Source organism: Lactuca virosa, chromosome 4 (genome assembly GCF_052849685.1).
Source record: "Lactuca virosa cultivar CGN04683 chromosome 4, Lactuca_virosa_CGN04683_v6, whole genome shotgun sequence".
Lineage (NCBI taxonomy): Eukaryota > Viridiplantae > Streptophyta > Magnoliopsida > Asterales > Asteraceae > Lactuca > Lactuca virosa.
In genome coordinates this window covers 104,919,813-104,938,883 of record NC_136429.1, presented here as the reverse complement: position 1 = coordinate 104,938,883, position 19,071 = coordinate 104,919,813, and the positions used below count along the sequence as shown (strand labels likewise).

Sequence of the window (19,071 nt, the reverse complement as noted above, 5' to 3'; positions counted from 1 at the left end):
GTATATACCATCGCTAAAAGAAAGGTGACGAGAAATCTTCATCTTAAAGTTTCATCATTATCATGCATGTTTATGCACAAAGTCCATGGAAAAGAGGGAGGCTACAAGGTGATCAAGAAAGCTATTGAGAAATATGTCAAAGACAAACGGGCATCGTCTCCCTGTTAGAATCGAAGTTACACTTTGCCCCCTCAAAAACTTTAGAATATGAAAAATGAGACTTCTCTCCTCTTTATAGTTTTTAGTTTTTACCCACCACTCCAGTCCAGCTATGTGGGATTTGGGAAGCATGAATGTGGTAAATCTCCTTTTCCTCTTTCCTTTTATACAACAAATATACATCAATTTTCCGATCACTGGAGTGCTGATGTGGGTTTCTCGGTTTCTCCTCTAGAATTCTTCTTGTTCTTTTGAACCCACATCATCTCTCAAAACATCCAAGTCTTCTTTGATTTTTTACTGATTTTGTAAATTTAAAGGTTAAACTTAAATACTATAATCTCTCTCTCTCTCTCTCTCTCTGTCTCTCTCTCCTTGTAAGAAAATCGGGATAAAATAGCCTTGGAAATTCTGAGAATTGTGGTTTCACTTTCAGATTAAAGTATTTGGGTGGTACTGCCAATCTTTAATCGGATAAGACTCAGAGAGACAAGAACAAAAAATGTTTGATGTTATTTTCGTATATATCAGAATTAAGACCAAAAACCAACTTTAAGATCTTTGTCTGAAAACTGTCATATGACAGTTTTAAACTGTCATAAAACTATAAAAAACTGTCATAAAAAACGAATATATGGATAAGGGTCAAACCAATGGTCAGTTATCTGAAAAATCAATTTTCTGATGCATTTTTAATATAGCAACATACCCTATATCACTCTTTCGTTCAAATCTAGTCCTGGAAATTGTCGTAGGATAAATTTATTTGCCACCACCAAATCTAGTACTGGAATGGCCGCGAAAGGATACGGGGGAGTCTTGGGATACAGGGGCACCGACGGAGAGATACTGCTTCAGTACCAATTAAAAAGGTCCTAAATTGGGATGGATGTCGCACCATTGTGCCCTTAAACATCTATATTTCCATTTTTTAAATTGACAAATTATAATGATATGCAAATTTATCTTCGTCCACAAGATTATTTGATCAGAGCGCAGTTGAATGCGGTATCAGCATACAAGCGCAGAGGCGTAGTCATACGGGTGCATCAGTGAGCCTTGGCCTATCTCACACAAATTTAAAGTGAAATATATATTATATATAAAATTTATATTTCTTTTGAATAAAAAATGATAAGACTGTGAATTGTAACATGACCCACCCTATTTAAAACTTAATTTCATAATGAAAGAAATAATTTATTTTTTGAGGCACGTCGATTAAAGAATTGAGGCAACATTTTTTTGAATAGATCAAATTGCATTTTAATCTTCACAGTGAATTCCTTGAAACTGCAAACTAACTAACCAACTCTCACATATCACCTATGTCTCCTAAGAGACAACCCATGACCTCTCATTTGAGAGAATCACTCCCTACCGCTAGGCCAAAAACACAAAACAATTTACTATAAAATCATACATTGTTACATTTTGTTACCACTTGCAGTATTTTTTTATTTGTTCATATTTTGTAAATTATTTGATTTATCCTAAAACAAAATCTTAGCCATGTCACTGCACAAGCGTGAAATAACACAGGGATGAGTTGGGAATGAAATACTTTTATGTACTTTTGATGATATATTTTAATTATTATTTAGTCTTGTAATTTTTATTCATCATTATTAGTTTTATATTTTTTATCAACTTTTTTATTTATCACTATTTTTATATATTTTCATTTTTAGTAAAAAAAAAAGGTGTGTCGTGTGAGACCATTCCAGTTTTTTTGGGATGAACCGAGAAAGAAAATTTGATACAAGGAATGATCATGTGGATATTTGGATGAAGGATCGCTAGATGATAATTCATACTTCCCTCCACCATAAAATTTATTTTTTGTTTATTTTTATTCTGAAATCTTGTTTTTACATAGTGTTTTAATATTTTATAGAAATCTATTTTCACAAATTATCATTCACATATTTTTTTTTTCCAAATGGTTTAAAATTCTTTCTGCAAATTCATTTATCTTAAAACATACAAGGCTTACACAAATTCATTATTTTAACAACCTTTGCAAAGAACATAATATATATAAAAAGCCAAAGGACAAAAGTAATAAAAACATGCAAATAAGTAAGTTTTGATGGAGAGTATCCCTACTAGGGAGAGATTATCGTATCGTGGGGTTGAGGTGCAGTCGATCTTATGTCCGATGTGTCATATGTCTGTTGAGACTATTGATTATATTTTTGCAGGATGTAGGTAGTTGATTGATATTTGGAGCATGATTGCTATTTGGTGGGATGTTCATATACCTGAGCATCTTACGGTTTCAGATCTCTTCTCGTGGTCTGATTCACTTCACTTGAGGGAGATGGTCAACGTAAGGCTTTTGATGCGGTGGTGATATCGGCCTTTTGTTGTCTTTGGAACTTTCGAAATTCCACCATCTTTGGAACGGTGTTACCTATGAAATCTCTTATTTTCGATGATATTGTTGAAATGACGTTTTTTTGGATTTCCAATAGGTGTAGCAAAGCTAAGCTTGTTTGGACTGCTTGACTTCATAATCCTGCTTTAGCTTCTATTCTATTGTAATATGTTTTTTGTAGCTTCTTGCTAGTTTTTTAATATAATCTTCGGCCGTTCCAAATTTTTTTTTAAAGGAACTTATAAGTATTGGTTTAGATTCAATTGTCATCATTTATAGCTTACACGAAACATAATATGCAATTATTTATAATCATAACATCATTAATAATTTATAAGCTTGATATAAGCATTGGCACAAAGAACACTGTTAGCATAAGAAATCAAATAGTAATCGAAGTAAACAAATGAAATAAAAATATATTATTATTTTGAGGTCTCATCCTATTTTTTTAATTAACTAAAACACAATTCATATCTTACACTCGTATATTGTTCAATGATTTAATAAACTACGCCAATAAACACATCCACAAGTCTGTTATTATTGATGAATATATTACAAGGTAAATGCATATTACAAATCCAAATAAACCACACCAATAACCCAATATTCTACATGGCACACATTGGTAGTTCCCATTCTCAGACAAAGAGCCATCAAATCTAGATAAATAATGCTTCAATGGCACGTAAATTGTGCATTAAAACTTGTACATTACTCCAAACTCGAGATCTTCAACTTCCAAAAAGGAACTCCTTGTAGTCGTGTACATAACCTTTATACAATAATTGCTGATAAACCCCAGTATTCTACATAGTATACAACAGTTACAACTTCATTTTCAGCAAACAAGTTGTCAAATCCGAATTAACAACGCATCAACAGTTTGCACCTAATGCATTGAAAGTTGTACATTCTTTCGGATCCAGCACTTTGTTGAGCTAAAAAAGGACCATGTTATTTGATGATGACTTACAATTCCATTTTACTACATTCACCACAATCAAACCCTTTTGAGGCAAATGCTTCCACGAGCTTAGGGACAAGTTTTGAGAGCATGATCTTGAATCCCATAGAATTACCATTTTGCCCTTCGGTCTCAACATTTTCGCCTCCTACTGGAACCCCTTCAAGATAGGCCTTACAACCCATCAAGATCTGCCCACATCGTTTGCTGAAATGCTCCTCCACAAGTGCCTCAAAATGCTACATTATTTAAACAAAAAGATGAGATATCTCTCATCTATGCAAAAAGACGTTAATACCCTCATCATCCTCATCACCAAAAATAGCCCAAAAAGCTTGTCCCAAACACATAATTGTCTAGGGCTATTTCCTATGATAAAGATGAGAAGCTCATTTATGTTTTTTACACATTACATCTATAGATCGATACAAGGCAAATATAAAAAAATAAAAAAAAAAAAAAATTGTACCTTAGGTGGGTTGCGAAGTATGTACAACATGGATTTGTAGCTCATGAGAATGGCATTCTCATTATAGCTACACGAATTCTTTTCACCCTCAGCACTTCCCACCTGTTGATCATATCCCGCTTCATTGAAATACGGCTTTTTGTTAAGCACTAAAGCTTGAAGAGAGAGTAAAACTTGAAGAATTGTGGACTCGTTAGGGTTCCATGTCTCACTTCCGGTTCCTGTCCATGTATTCAGAAGGCTAAGACACACCCTCCCCGATTCATATAAATTAGGGTTCACCCGAAGTCCACCAGAGTTATAATGCACCATCTGTAGGATACCAAACAACCACATCAGACAAAAAAGTTCAACCCTAATATTAATACTAATTATAGTAAAAAAATAAAAGATTACCGGGGGCTCGTGAGGGTATTCAGGGGGGAGGAAAATGTCAAAGAAGAAAAGACCATTTTCGTAAGGAGTTCCAGATGCTCCCACAATTGCAGCTTGAATTAGATCCATTCTTTCTTCAAAGACACGAACATATATTGTTTCTGTGAAAATGAACATGAAGATTCAAAATTGATGAGTCGGGATCTTTAAAATTTGTCATTGATTTCAAGAAAATGAAGAAGAATATAAAAACGTTTCTTACCCGGAAGATCGTTTGTCAAAATGTTCCATTCTTGATTAACTTTCTTTAGCCAACTTTTTTTCACCTACAAGAACCCAAAACATTTAGATATTTTGAGACCTTGATTTTCTTTTGTTTATTTTTGAAATTGAGGTCTAACCTGAGTTGATATGGAGCTCTTTTCAGGACTATCAACAAAGTGGTGGTTTGAGCAGTCATTAACCATGTCAAATTGCCTAATTTCTTTCATATTCTCACTATTCGATAAAACCGGAACAACCTTTGAATCCTCGGATTCTTCAAACTTTGTCTCCACAAATGTCTGATCATCTTCCTTGTTAAAATCAGATACATGGTCTGAACTAACATACAATGTTGTGTAGTTCTGAGAACCGAAAAACCGTGTAGCCACATTTGATAAGAACCCGATTGCAGCTCGTGGGACACTAAAAGTAGTGGAATCATACAACATCTTTAAGCAATCTTTCTCATCATCATCATCATCATCATCAACATCAACATCATCATCATCTGAATCCAATAAATCCTGACCATATAAAGTAAAAGTTTAGTACAATATTATAGACGTTAATGTGACAAAATTGCAATCTTATGTTCTATCTTTTTTGGTTAATTTACCTTTTCGGTGGGGTCAGTTGAACGGGTATCATGGTCGGATTTCTCTTCCATATTTCCATTGTTAAGTAGTGGTGTAGCTGATACGCCTTCAGACTTTTCCACTCGAAAGATCTCATGAGGCCCAACCTGTATAAGCATTGATTAATTATACGTACACAAGAAATAGCAATGTCATCTAAATGCAAAGCTATAATTGGGTACATTTAGCCGATATTAAGAAGGAAACTCGTACCTTAGATGTGAAACCCGTAGCCCATTTGACTTCAACAATGCCATTTTTCAAGCCAATCACAATCCCGATATGATCTAAGTAGGAATTGTAAGAATCTTTCTCAAAATTCTGTCCTTTATGCATCCTAAATACAAGATCACCCTGACTAAATGAATAGTCAGGGTGATCAATCAGTTCATACGCACTCACAATTTCCTCCACGTTTTTCTCTTCATTTTCCAATTCCCATTTTACCCTCACTGTCTTTTCCTTCGCGTCCACCACCTTCACGACCCCCCACTTCCTATTTTCTTGATCATCTGAAGTTCCTTTCTCAAGAACAAACTGATGAGGCCAAAAATCATGAGCATCGAGTGTGTTAACAGGATTCAAACAACTCGAATCCAACCCAAACGATTCACTCCCATCTTGCCATAACACATCAATTCTACATTTTGTTTTCGCAATCACAAAGATTTCTTGAAAACCCGAGTGGGAAATTTTTGGTAGAACACACCAATCACCGAGTTGCCAATTCAAGAAACACGAAATTGGGGTCAAGTCTTTTTTGCTCTGAAGAGATGGTGGCACCGGTGCACCACCTTCTGAACCAAATAACGCGCACCCGAGCCATGTCACGTGGACCGAACCCGTGTCCACATTACACACGGTCCCTTCATTGTGGGTTTCGGTTCGTGACCCGCAAAACCACTGGGTCGAGTTTGACCGGGTCGAGTTCACGAGTTTGACTCGTTGACCCGGGTAATACGGGTATTGTGAATCATCGACTAAATCGGGAGAGATCGGTATGAGATTTTCCATGTCCGTTATTGTAAATTCACATTTTGACCCGTCATCGAACAGGACGGTTACCGAATCGGTTATCTGGTCAGCTTTACCGACCCACGGACCGGAAATTACGAAATCGCTCATTGAGATTGAACGGATTCTTTGAAGCTCTTTGGAGTTGATGTCTTTTAGTTTCTTCTCGTTAAGATTCTCCAAGTCTACAAGCATCTCAAAGTTTGTTACTTTTCCCATTTGTGAGTGATCTTTTATCAAGCAAACGATGTCGCCATGAACGTATCTTCTTTCAAACAACAAGAAATCATCGATTTTTCCAATGGTTTCTTGAAGATTTGAGAGGATACAGCTTGCTTGTCCACTGTACATGAACTCATCGTCTTCTTGATCATCAGAGCTACTGCTTTCACTGTAGCTATCGAAATCACTTAGAAACACATCCATCACTTCAATCCTTGAAAAAGAAAAAGTAACCATTTTTAAGAATTAAACAAAATTAAAACAAAAAAGTTGATAGAATCAAGAAACATAAGGTACCTTGTGATACAGAAAGTGATAGGATCTCCAAAGAAACCGGAGATAATTTGCCAAAGGAGATTTGCCTCGATAGATGGGGTCTGGAAGAGACACCCGATATGCCAAAAGGAGATTTGCCCCAAATAAATTGGATCAAAGTTTTCACCAGAAGTGAATTCTGGAATTGCCAAAGGAGATTTGCCCGAAGGATCTATTTAATTTAGTTATATATATATATATATATATATATATATAAATGGCTCCGAAAGGAACTAAAGAAGCCAGATATGTAAATTGCCAAAAGGAGATTTGCCTGCGAGTGGAGAGTTTGTTTACGAAGAAGATGAATCAACCGAAAAAAGATAATACAGAAAAAGAAGCAAACGAGGCACCATATACTAAGAAAGTTAATTATAAGCTTATGCGATGGAGATTTGGCTATTTTGAGAAGATGATCTATTTATTCCCTGAAAGGAGAAAGGTTCTCCACTGCGGGTTTAAACTTTAAAGCAGCCATGATCCGTTAGCTTACGCACCTGTTGAAATTTAACCGAAAATTAGCAGGAATTCAAACAAGTTTTTGTTAATGAGAGAGTTTTGTAAAAAAAAGTATTTTTTGTAAAGTATTTCTTCGTCATAACTTTGGAGATGATTATGAAGATGAAGTAATTGGTGGCAGATGAATGGTGGGTTTCGTTTATGTGTTTGTGTCTTTGACAATTTTGGAGAGTCCAATTTATCAAACAACACAAACAGTAAAAAAAAAAAAAAAGAATCGGTTTCCTAGGCACAATCATGATCTTATGAAGAAACCATTAGAAAACAAGAAGCAAAATTGAAGAAAAGAAATGTACCGTTTGCAGCTAAGAAACATCACGAGGCTTCCTTCATTCATGTGAAGTTCAATTGCAGAAGACACACACAGTTGCCTCTTTAACACACACACACACACACTCTCTCTCTCTCTCTCTCACACACACACATACAGATTTCAAAGAAAAAGGAGGCCTTTTAGCTTTTGCTTTTGTGGGGATTTCAGAGAGGAAAGTTCCTCCCTAAATCCCCTCTGTCACGCCATGATCAAGCATATCAAAAGCTTGAAGAAACCATTTCCCCTCCTTCTTCTTTTTCTTCTTCTTTTCTTCTTCTTCTTCTTCTATCTTCTTGTGGTTGTCTGTGTAGATAGTAAAATATGAAATCTTGAAATTGTTTGTTTGTTTGTTGAAGAAAATGATGTAAGTGAGATTTTGAGTGGGACGGGGTGGGAGGGGTATTAAAATATAAAGCCAAGCGATTATCCGATTGTGAGAAAAGAATATACCCTTCTTGTTCCTTCTACTTCTTTTCCCAACTGCATCTTTCTTTTCTTTCACTTCGCTTTTGGATGTATCCGGTCTTTCACCTGTTTATGCGTTCAATTTGTTTTTTTTTATTATTATTATAAGTTAGGTCATAAAAACCTCAATTTCTCATCCCGTCATACTTATAAAACCAAATTAAAAAATCAACTTTTTAGCGGCAGCATCTCATTCGTTATAGGATGGTAATTAAATGACAACTAGGGTTTGGACCGTCCGCGCGTTGCTGCGAAAGCTCCGGTATTTTAAAAAACGCAGTTTGACACCATATATATCATAGAGACGATTAAATCATATAAAGTGGAGCACAAAAATATCAAAATAAAATATAGATACAAACAATTGACTTGAAAGTGTATCTTTAAGAAATTAATAAAAAAAGAATTATTAAAAAATTATATAAGAGGCGAAAATAGAACTTTAAAATATAATAAGGGACCAAATTATAATGTATAAAATACTAATAATTTAACTTTAAATTTATAAGGGTTGAAAATTGTTAAATAAAAATTAATTAAGGGGAAAAAATATAAATATATATAAAATTTAAACTTATAAGGATACAAATTGTTACATCAAAATTAGTTTAGGGATACAAAATATAAAAACAAATAAAAGTAAATGAAGGAAAATGAAAAAAGAATTGAAAGTAGGAAGACTTATTTTATTTTTGCTTACATGTGAATAGTAAACCTCCTCATAAACCAATTTTGATAATTAATATATATATATATAATATAATTAGTAAAAATATAAATATAGTAAGGAACGTAAGTAGTAACTTATTAAATACTAGTAGTTTTATTTTATAATTACAAAGGATGAAAAGTGTTCAATTAAAATTACTTCACGGAAAGAAAGGTAAATATAAAGATTTGCTATTGTTAGAAACAAAATCTTTATTTTCAAAATAAGACTTATTTTAGAACTTGTACCGTATTATTTCTATATAATAACTTAATCTGAATATAGTTATTTGTGTTTTGGAAATAGTCAAAACCAAATGAATAGTGATACCCCTCACAAACCAATTTTGGTAATTAATATATACTAGGGTTTGGACCGTCCGCGCGTTGCTGCGGAAGCTCCGGTATTTTAAAAAACGCAGTTTGACACCATATATATCATAGAGACGATTAAATCATATAAAGTGGAGCACAAAAATATCAAAATAAAATATAGATACAAACATTTGACTTGAAAGTGTATCTTTAAGAAATTAATAAAAAAAGAATTATTAAAAAGTTATATAAGAGGCGAAAATATAACTTTAAAATATAATAAGGGACCAAATTGTAATGTATAAAATACTAATAATTTAACTTTAAATTTATAAGGGTTGAAAATTGTTAAATAAAAATTAGTTAAGGGGAAAAAATATAAATATATATAAAATTTAAAATTATAAGGATAGAAATTGTTACATCAAAATTAGTTTAGAGATACAAAATATAAAAACAAATAAAAGTAAATGAAGGAAAATGAAAAAAGAATTGAAAGTAGGAAGACTTACTTTATTTTTGCTTACGTGTGAATAGTAAACCTCCTTATAAACCAATTTTGGTAATTAATATATATATAATATAATTAGTAAAAATATAAATATAGTAAGGAACGTAAGTAGTAACTTATTAAATACTAATAGTTTTATTTTATAACTACAAAGAATGAAAAATGTTCAATTAAAATTACTTCACGGAAAGAAAGGTAAATATAAAGATTTGCTATTGTTAGAAACAAAATCTTTATTTTCAAAATAAGACTTATTTTAGAACTTGTACCGTATTATTTCTATATAATAACTTAATCTGAATATAGTTATTTGTGTTTTGGAAATAGTCAAAACCAAATGAATAGTGATACCCCTCACAAACTAATTTTGGTAATTAATATATACTAGGGTTTGGACCGTCCGCGCGTTGCTGCGGAAGCTCCGGTATTTTAAAAAACGCAGTTTGACACCATATATATCATAGAGACGATTAAATCATATAAAGTGGAGCACAAAAATATCAAAATAAAATATAGATACAAACATTTGACTTGAAAGTGTATCTTTAAGAAATTAATAAAAAAAGAATTATTAAAAAATTATATAAGAGGCGAAAATATAACTTTAAAATATAATAAGGGACCAAATTGTAATGTATAAAATACTAATAATTTAACTTTAAATTTATAAGGGTTGAAAATTGTTAAATAAAAATTAATTAAGGGGAAAAAATATAAATATATATAAAATTTAAAATTATAAGGATAGAAATTGTTACATCAAAATTAGTTTAGAGATACAAAATATAAAAACAAATAAAAGTAAATGAAGGAAAATGAAAAAAGAATTGAAAGTAGGAAGACTTACTTTATTTTTGCTTACGTGTGAATAGTAAACCTCCTCATAAACCAATTTTGGTAATTAATATATATATAATATAATTAGTAAAAATATAAATATAGTAAGGAACGTAAGTAGTAACTTATTAAATACTAATAGTTTTATTTTATAACTACAAAGGATGAAAAGTGTTCAATTAAAATTACTTCACGGAAAGAAAGGTAAATATAAAGATTTGCTATTGTTAGAAACAAAATCTTTATTTTCAAAATAAGACTTATTTTAGAACTTGTACCGTATTATTTCTATATAATAACTTAATCTGAATATAGTTATTTGTGTTTTGGAAATAGTCAAAACCAAATGAATAGTGATACCCCTCACAAACCAATTTTGGTAATTAATATATACTAGGGTTTGGACCGTCCGCGCGTTGCTGCGGAAGCTCCGGTATTTTAAAAAACGCAGTTTGACATCATATATATCATAGAGACGATTAAATCATATAAAGTGGAACACAAAAATATCAAAATAAAATATGGATACAAACAATTGACTTGAAAGTGTATCTTTAAGAAATTAATAAAAAAAGAATTATTAAAAAATTATATAAAGGGCCAAAATATAATTTTAAAATATAATAAGGGACCAAATTGTAATGTATAAAATACTAATAATTTAACTTTAAATTTATAAGGATTGAAAATTCTTAAATAAAAATTAATTAAGGGGAAAAAATTTAAATATATATAAAATTTAAAATTATAAGGATAGAAATTGTTACATCAAAATTAGTTTAGGGATACAAAATATATAAACAAATAAAAGTAAAAGAAGGAAAATGAAAAAAGAATTGAAAGTAGGAAGACTTACTTTATTTTTGCTTACGTGGAATGAATAGTAAACCTCCTCATAAACCAATTTTGGTAATTAATATATATATATATAATACATCAAAATTAGTTTAGGGATACAAAATATAAAAACAAATAAAAGTAAAGGAAGGAAAATAAAAAAAGAATTTAAAGTAGGAAGACTTACTTTATTTTTGCTTAGGTGGAATGAATAGTAAACCTCATCACAAACCAATTTTGGTAATTAATATATATATATATATATATATATATATATATATATATATATAAAAATTAGTTTAGAGATACAAAATATAAAAACAAATAAAAGTAAATGAAGGAAAATGAAAAAAGAGTTGAAAGTAGGAAGACTTACTTTATTTTTGCTTACGTGGAATGAATAGTAAACCTCCTCAAAAAACAATTTTGGTAATTAATATATATATATATATATATATATATATATATATATATATATATATATATATATATATATATATATAATACATCAAAATTAGTTTAGGGATACAAAATATAAAAACAAATAAAAGTAAAGGAAGGAAAATGAAAAAGGAATTGAAAGTATGAAGACTTACTTTATTTTTGCTTACCTGGAATGAATAGTAAACCTCCTCACAAACCAATTTTGGTAATTAATATTTATATATATATATATATATATATATATATATATATATATATATATATATATATATATATATATAATATAACAAAAGTAAGAAAATAAAGTTTCGATCCGAAAAATTATTTATGGAGAAGACGGACAAAAATAATAGTAAAAAATATATCTTAAGGTAATTAATAAAAAAGAAGACAAAAAATAATGTAAGTGACTAAAACCATAACTTTAGTAAAAATATAAATATAGTAAGGAACCTAAGTAGTAACTTATTAAATACTAATAGTTTTATTTTATAATTACCAAGGATGAAAAGTGTTCAATTAAAATTACTTCAGGGAAAGAAAGGTAAATATAAAGATTTGCTATTGTTAGAAACAAAATGTGTATTTTCAAAAGAAGACTTATTTTAGAACTTGTACCGTATTATTTATATAATAAGTTAATCTGAATATAGTTATTTATGCTTTGGAAATAGTCAAAACCAAATGAATAGTAATACCCCTCACAAACCAATTTTGGTAATTAATATATATATATATATATATATATATATATATATATATATATATATATATATATATATATATATATATATATAATTGTTGGCAAATTTTATATTTATTTTGATTATATATTTATTAAACATCAAAATATTATATTTGTGTAACTTAATTTCTAAAGATCATATTTACTTTTCATAAAATTTTCAAAATATCATATTTATCCAAATCGTTTTTCCAATATATTTAATAGTTTATAATCATTTTTTATGTCTTTAAATAATTATAATAACTAAAAAATTGACCATATAGTCCCACGCCTAAATTGGCGATCGTTTACTTTTAAATTGTTGAATTTTTGTCATCTTGACAAACACAACATATCCAGTGCCGTTCCAAACCTATTTGAAGTCTCAGGTAAAATAAAAAAAGAAAAAACATCATAAATGGTCCCTGTGGTTTCCCAAAATCTGAAGTTTAGTCCCCGTGGTTTAAAAACCTCATAGATGGTCCCTGTGCTTACAAAACTTTTGACAGATGGTCCTTATTACTAACTCCGTTAAGTTTGTCCGTTAACTAAAGGGCATTTTCGTCTTTTCATGATCACAGGGACCATGTCTCCATCCATAATTGATCGGGACATGGAAGAGGCAAACGGAGCAGCAGGGGAGAATGGGCCAAATCCCGGCGAGCCTCCAAGGTTTCTCTCACGCCGTCGATGGTCACAATCCACAGGAAGAAAGAGCGGTTCAAAGATAGATCTAAGAAAAGAGCAAGCTCGGAAGCAGGAAGCCAACGACAATGGCTTGATGAGGGTTATACGGTCGTGAGGAGGGGGAATCGACTTCTCTGGTGAGCTCCTCTTGATCCCTTTTGCTTCTTCGCCGGTAACGAGCCGACAGGAGAGCAATAATAACATCAGTCAATTTTTAGGGTGGGTTGGGTGGTTCCGATCGGGGAAACGGTTGGGGTCGTGAAGGTGATAGCAGTCGGTACCTCCGAGTGTTCTTCTTGGGTTCTTTCTCACATACTTCTTGCAACAAAACAGTAAGGAGGAGGGTGGCTGCAAACGCCGATCAACGGGGTGTTTGGGATTGTGCTTCTTCGATTGGAGGAGGAATGGTCTCAGTGGGGTTTAGCAGATCGCGACTTCAGGGGTGTTGCTCCGATCAGTAATTGGTTCTCTTCCCTTTTCTTTTCGTTTGACTGTTTGATAGGAATCATTGGGGTGTTTGGGTTTGCTTGGGTTGTTTCTTGAGTTCACATGTGAAAATAGAAGAGATAATGGAAGGGTTGCTGCTCCTGAGCTCACCAGGAACCCATAAGAAAACCACCTCCAATAGAGGTGTTCTTGGTTGTGCATCGAAACAGAAAGAAATAAGAGAAGGAGAAAGGTTGTCATGGCCTATGGGATGGAAGAAGAAGGACCAGCATCAATGGTATTCAGGGGGCTGTTTATTTGCTTTGATTGATAGGAAGAGAAGAAGGAAAACATGGTTGATGTCCCTCTTGTTTTTACCGAAAAGAGCTCCTCCTATGGAGGACTTTGACAGTTAATGTGTGAGAGAGAGAGAGAGAGAGACCCTTGCATATTATTTCATTTTTGAGAAAACATCATAAATGGTCCCTGTGGTAGTGAAATGACGAAAATGCCCTTCAGTTAACAGATAAAATTTAACGGAGTTAGGGATAAGGACCATCTGTCAAAGTTTTGTAAGCACAGGGACCATCTATGAGGTTTTTAAACCACGGGGACTAAACTTCAGATTTTGGGAAACCACAGGGACCATTTATGATGTTTTTTCATAAAAAAACGAGGCCTTTAAACCATCTCCAACAATACACAATTTTTTACACCAAAAAGAATATTTCATGCTATATTCTTTTTTTGAACTTATATAAATTTCTCAAACACACTCTTCAACTAATTAGTTCTTAACATATTAATGTTCATTTTTTTTATAGAAACTTTATAAAATATATTTATTTCAATATTATAATCAAATTAATTATTTGTATATTGTTAATTCGAAATAAATGTTATTTTATTAAAATGACATTTGTTAATTTTAAAATTTATATAAATTTAAAACATTAAAATTAAGTTTTATATTAATGGCTAATTAATATCAATTTAATATGTAACATAGATTTATATTAACTTTTATACTTAAAATTGATTATTAACAAGCTAATATATGATTAAAACTAAATAAAGATCAAAGAAAAATGACTAAAAGTGACATGAAATTTTTGCACCATTTTTTTTAAATGAATAACATAACATCAAATTTTTTGTTATGTTATATCTTTCAAAATAGTGTGGGAAATAGAGTGGGGTTAGAGATGTCTTCACACCAAAATAGTGTAAAATTTGAGATTTTATGTAGGCTTGAGATGCCCTTACAATATATCAATATATATATATATATATATATATATATATATATATATATATATATATATATAGAGAGAGAGAGAGAGAGAGAGAGAGACATATAAGATCGGGTGAGAACTCTTTTTAAAGTGAGGACTCGTGAGGACACCTAAATTGAAAAAAAATCTAATAAAAACACAAATCATAAAATCGAGCATCGTACTATATCAGAGAGAAAAAATAATTTGAAATTTTTTTTTGGATCATTAAAATTGAAGCATTGATCATTTTTATGATCCATGATTCAATTTTAATTATGCAAAAAAAAATTCCATTTTTTTTTCTCCCGGATATAATACTATGCTCGATTTTATGATTTGTATTTTTTTAGATTTTTTTTCAATTTTTTAAGGTGTCTCCACGAGTCCTCACCGAAAAAAGAATCATCACTGGAACCGGACCCCACATATATATATATATATATTAGAATCATCACTGGAACCGGACCCCACATATATATATATATATATATATATATATATATATATATATATAAAAGAGGTTGATTTTTTTGTTTTTTAAATGGACTTTTGTTATAAATTTCTCTTTATAACGATTTTTTTAATCTTTTTCTAGGCTCCAACAACAAAGATGTCAATATTTTTTATGTTGAAGTTATAAGTTATCTACAAAAAATTAGAAAGAAAACATATAAAATAATTTTTTATCAAAAAACTAACATGAAATAAGTGGAAACAATAACGAATATTACAAATTACATTAATCAGAAATCAGACTAAGTCGAATAAAAAATCAAAAATTAAAATGGTGAGGCTCTCTAAATCCGATTAACACGAATAGAATATCAAATTTTTTAAAGGAGGCATGAAATCAGATTACCAGAATAGATGTATTAAGAAAGATTAAAATCAGAAACTGAAATTAAAATTAGAAAGTTGCATAAAAAATACAAAATTGATTTATTATGAATCGATTTTTTTTGTGAACATTGAAAAAATCTGAATTGATTCATAGAGTCCCTCAATCGATGCTGGTGAGGGGCTCAACACAATGATTATTCCGGAAGAATCAAATCTTATTCTTTACTGTTGATTTTGTTTTAGCTTCATTTTCTTTCATTTTTCCGTTCAACCGCTTTACATGATATATCGGGTTTATATATATATATATATATATATATATATATATATATATATATATATATATATATATATATATATATATATATATACACACACACACACACTAACATACTAACATATATAAAAATAGGAGCCCAGAAATTTGGAGGCCTTGGCCATAGCCCATGCTGCCCCACCTATTGGCACGGCCCTGAACACATCGTCTATGTTGTGATATGTGCTTGGGACTTAACATCGTCACTTGTTGATTTCGGCTATGAATAGTCCCGTAATCACAAAAATGAAGAGATAACGTCAGGCGATGTCCGGGAGGTGGTCCTGAGACGAAGCTCTGACGGTCTAGTTAGTATGTGTATGAGAATAAGGTGATTAGGGTTTTGGATTGTGAGAAGGCGATCCCTTCTTCTAGAGAAAAAGGGTTCCTTTTATACCTGTTGTTCTTTGCACAAGATCCCAATAGTATCATTTGTCCCATCTGGGCCGACAGGACGTGGAGGAGTCTCATTGGTGGATCGTGCACAACTAGTGGTCGTCTGTTATTGGTGCAAAATAAATAGAGGACTACGTCCTAAGCGCTACACTTGTCGCTCTGGGAAACGACTAACTGTATTTTAGCTTATTATGGACTGGAGATTGTCGTCAGGAATTGCACCTGGGTACGAGGGTGCCAAGCCTCAGGGTCCTAACGCGAGGGCGAGGGCCCGGGTCTGACGCTAGGACGAGTTGCGACCGTTAACTAGGTAGTCCTAAAGATAGTGGTCCTGTTATCTTTGACGTATTCCTAGAGGGATACGTTAACAAGTCCCCTAAAGTAGTAGACGTCATCATTGGCATAGCGTAACTAAGTTGTTCTAGCCTTGATCAAGACATGCGTTCGGTGAAGATGGACATGACGTCCGTTGATGTGACGGAGCCGTCAGCGTAGGCAGTTTATCATGGTAATTGTTTGATATTCCCGCTTCGCATTTAAACTTCTCTTACAAGGACGAATTTCCTTTTTACCCTTCCCATTCTTCAATTGTTTATGTCTTCTCTTTGCTTATCCTCTCTTCTTTCTTGTTCTTGTTCTGTGAGAGAATAATTACACCATTATCCAGAACCGGTCCAACCCCAAGTGAGTTTGAGGCTCTTCAGACCTGGTTCGGCTTCATGCCTGAACATGGGGTGCAATATCCCAGGAAAGGGGCGATCATTTCTCGACCACTAGAGGACAAGGTCGGAGTCCCCATTCCGATCTTTTAGATAGGTCTGAGGCTGCCGACGATTGACTTTTTTGATGAGATCATGTGTCAATATAGCTTCTCCGTAGATGATATGACTCCCAACGCTGTCAACAAGATTGTAGGCTTTGAACTGGGTTGTCGAACCCTTGGAGTGCTTCCCCAGTTCCGGGCCTTCAAAGCCTACTTTAACTCTTCCACCCAATCTGACGTCCATACCTTTTCTCAGAGGCGAGGCATTCATGCATTCATTGTCAACCAGAAAGCGCCCAAGAAGAATTGGCAAGACAAGTGGCTTTGGGTGAATCGCAAACTGGTTGGTTATGGATACCCCCGGGTGACCGTCTTTTCTGATCGGTCGCCACCGTTGTGGGGTACTAACCTGACTGTGGCACAGGCGTTGAGGAGTATCTGCTTCAACATGGAAGATTAAGTGGATTACATCCTAGCCGCGACAGGGATGAGTGTTGCATGGAGGGCTCGGGGGATGATGCCCCAGTTCTTCGTGGAGAATGACAGTAAGTACTCTTTTCCTCCCCACAGCCCCAAAAAAAACTTGAGGACAGGTTTACTCACTCTGTTTGTTCTTTGTCTTTCTAGGTGTCGAGAGGATCTTGTCCTATGAAACGGTTTTTCGTGGCAAGTATAAGGGCAATCTCCAGTACCGTTAGGTACCTCTGGTGGAGACCCTTCCGCCACCCGTTAGCATTGATCGAGCCCTGGCGCTTGGTGCACCCCTGTTGTTAGGGACGAAGGGTATGCACCCCAGGCTAATCCGACTTTGGTGGATGCACTCGTTGATGGTGTTTCTCGCGATGACCCTCCACCTCAGAACTCTGAAGATGAGCTAGGGAAGGAGGTGGCGGTTGGTGGCGGCTGGGCTACTACCAAGCGACAAATAGCTTGGTTGGACTCCCCACTTGTTCATTGGCAAACGTCTTCACAAGAGACGTAATGTGGACCTCTTACTCGGGGAGTCCGACGTTTTGATCACTATCCCCGATGATGATGCTTCACACCTGTCGGAGGGGATGGACACTGAGGCAACAGAACTGCCTCATGAACCAAAGGATGTCACCGATCTTGATGGTGGCGAATCTGAGAAAGAGCCAGAGGTTACACTCCCAACCTCTTCTGGATTTACTTCGTCTCCATTGAGAGACAATGCTGATGCAGGTGCTCCCCCTTCACCTCCGGTGGCCTACGACGTCTTTCTCCCGGAGTGGAGTCTCACTCGTGAGTCTCTACTAATGCATCATTCGATTGTGTATGAGTGGAGTGGCCACGCGTTCCCTCCGGCCACCATATAAGCATTCGAGCTCCTCTCTAACTCCCATATGGCTAACGGCTTGCAGTATGCGGCGACCCATGTTGCCCCTTATTTGGTGGCGGCGGTCGGGCGTCTGCATCATGTTAGCTCGGATTAGGCGAACTTTACTGCCGTCAAGGCTGAACGTGATGAGTTAAGGGAGAGGGTGTTGGGCCTTGAGACCGAGAAGCATAATTTCGAGGGGCGCTACGACTTTCTGGCTGGGGAGAAAGCGTCTGTGGATGAGCATGTAGCAAGTTTGGACGCAGAAGTGGAGTGCCTGGCTCAGCAGGTGGAGAACTTGGAGGCGGAAAAGGAAGTGATGGAGGGAAAAGTGAAGTAAAAAGGCTAGCGATTGGTTGCAGAGGAATCAAGGAGGAAAGTCTTGGAGGAGTATGTGGCATGGCTTCTCCAGAAAGGTGATATTCACGTGGTGGATCGGGTGATCGAGAGCGTTGAGTTCTCGCTGGGGGTCCGACGAATGAAGGCAACGTGCATGCCTGTCGGCGTGGAGGGTGGCAAACAAGTGGTAGGGAGAAGGTTGTCACCGG

The 19,071-nt window shown here is 33.8% G+C and overlaps 1 protein-coding gene across 1 annotated transcript; it reads right to left on the bottom strand.

Annotated features, from left to right (window-relative positions):
* Positions 1–3,059: 3,059 nt before the first annotated feature.
* PHO2 (phosphate 2) lies at positions 3,060–8,088 on the bottom strand. The gene is made up of 9 exons (XM_079043827.1): positions 7,619–8,088; positions 6,786–7,300; positions 5,466–6,702; positions 5,234–5,359; positions 4,755–5,141; positions 4,616–4,679; positions 4,375–4,514; positions 3,979–4,290; positions 3,060–3,748 (listed from the first exon to the last, which is right to left on the bottom strand). Exons 3-9 carry the CDS (start codon positions 6,690–6,692, stop codon positions 3,515–3,517), a joined length of 2,490 nt encoding a protein of 829 aa, XP_078899953.1. The 5' UTR covers positions 6,693–6,702; positions 6,786–7,300; positions 7,619–8,088; the 3' UTR covers positions 3,060–3,514.
* Positions 8,089–19,071: the final 10,983 nt, after the last annotated feature.

Coding starts and splice junctions, on each gene's coding strand:
- PHO2 (XM_079043827.1), bottom strand. CDS start 6,692: ATGGATGTGTTTCTAAGTGATTTCGATAGCTACAGTGAAAGCAGTAGC. Junction 4,680..4,754: donor AGAGCTCCATATCAACTCAG/GTTAGACCTCAA, acceptor GGGTTCTTGTAG/GTGAAAAAAAGTTGGCTAAA. Junction 4,291..4,374: donor AATACCCTCACGAGCCCCCG/GTAATCTTTTAT, acceptor GGTATCCTACAG/ATGGTGCATTATAACTCTGG.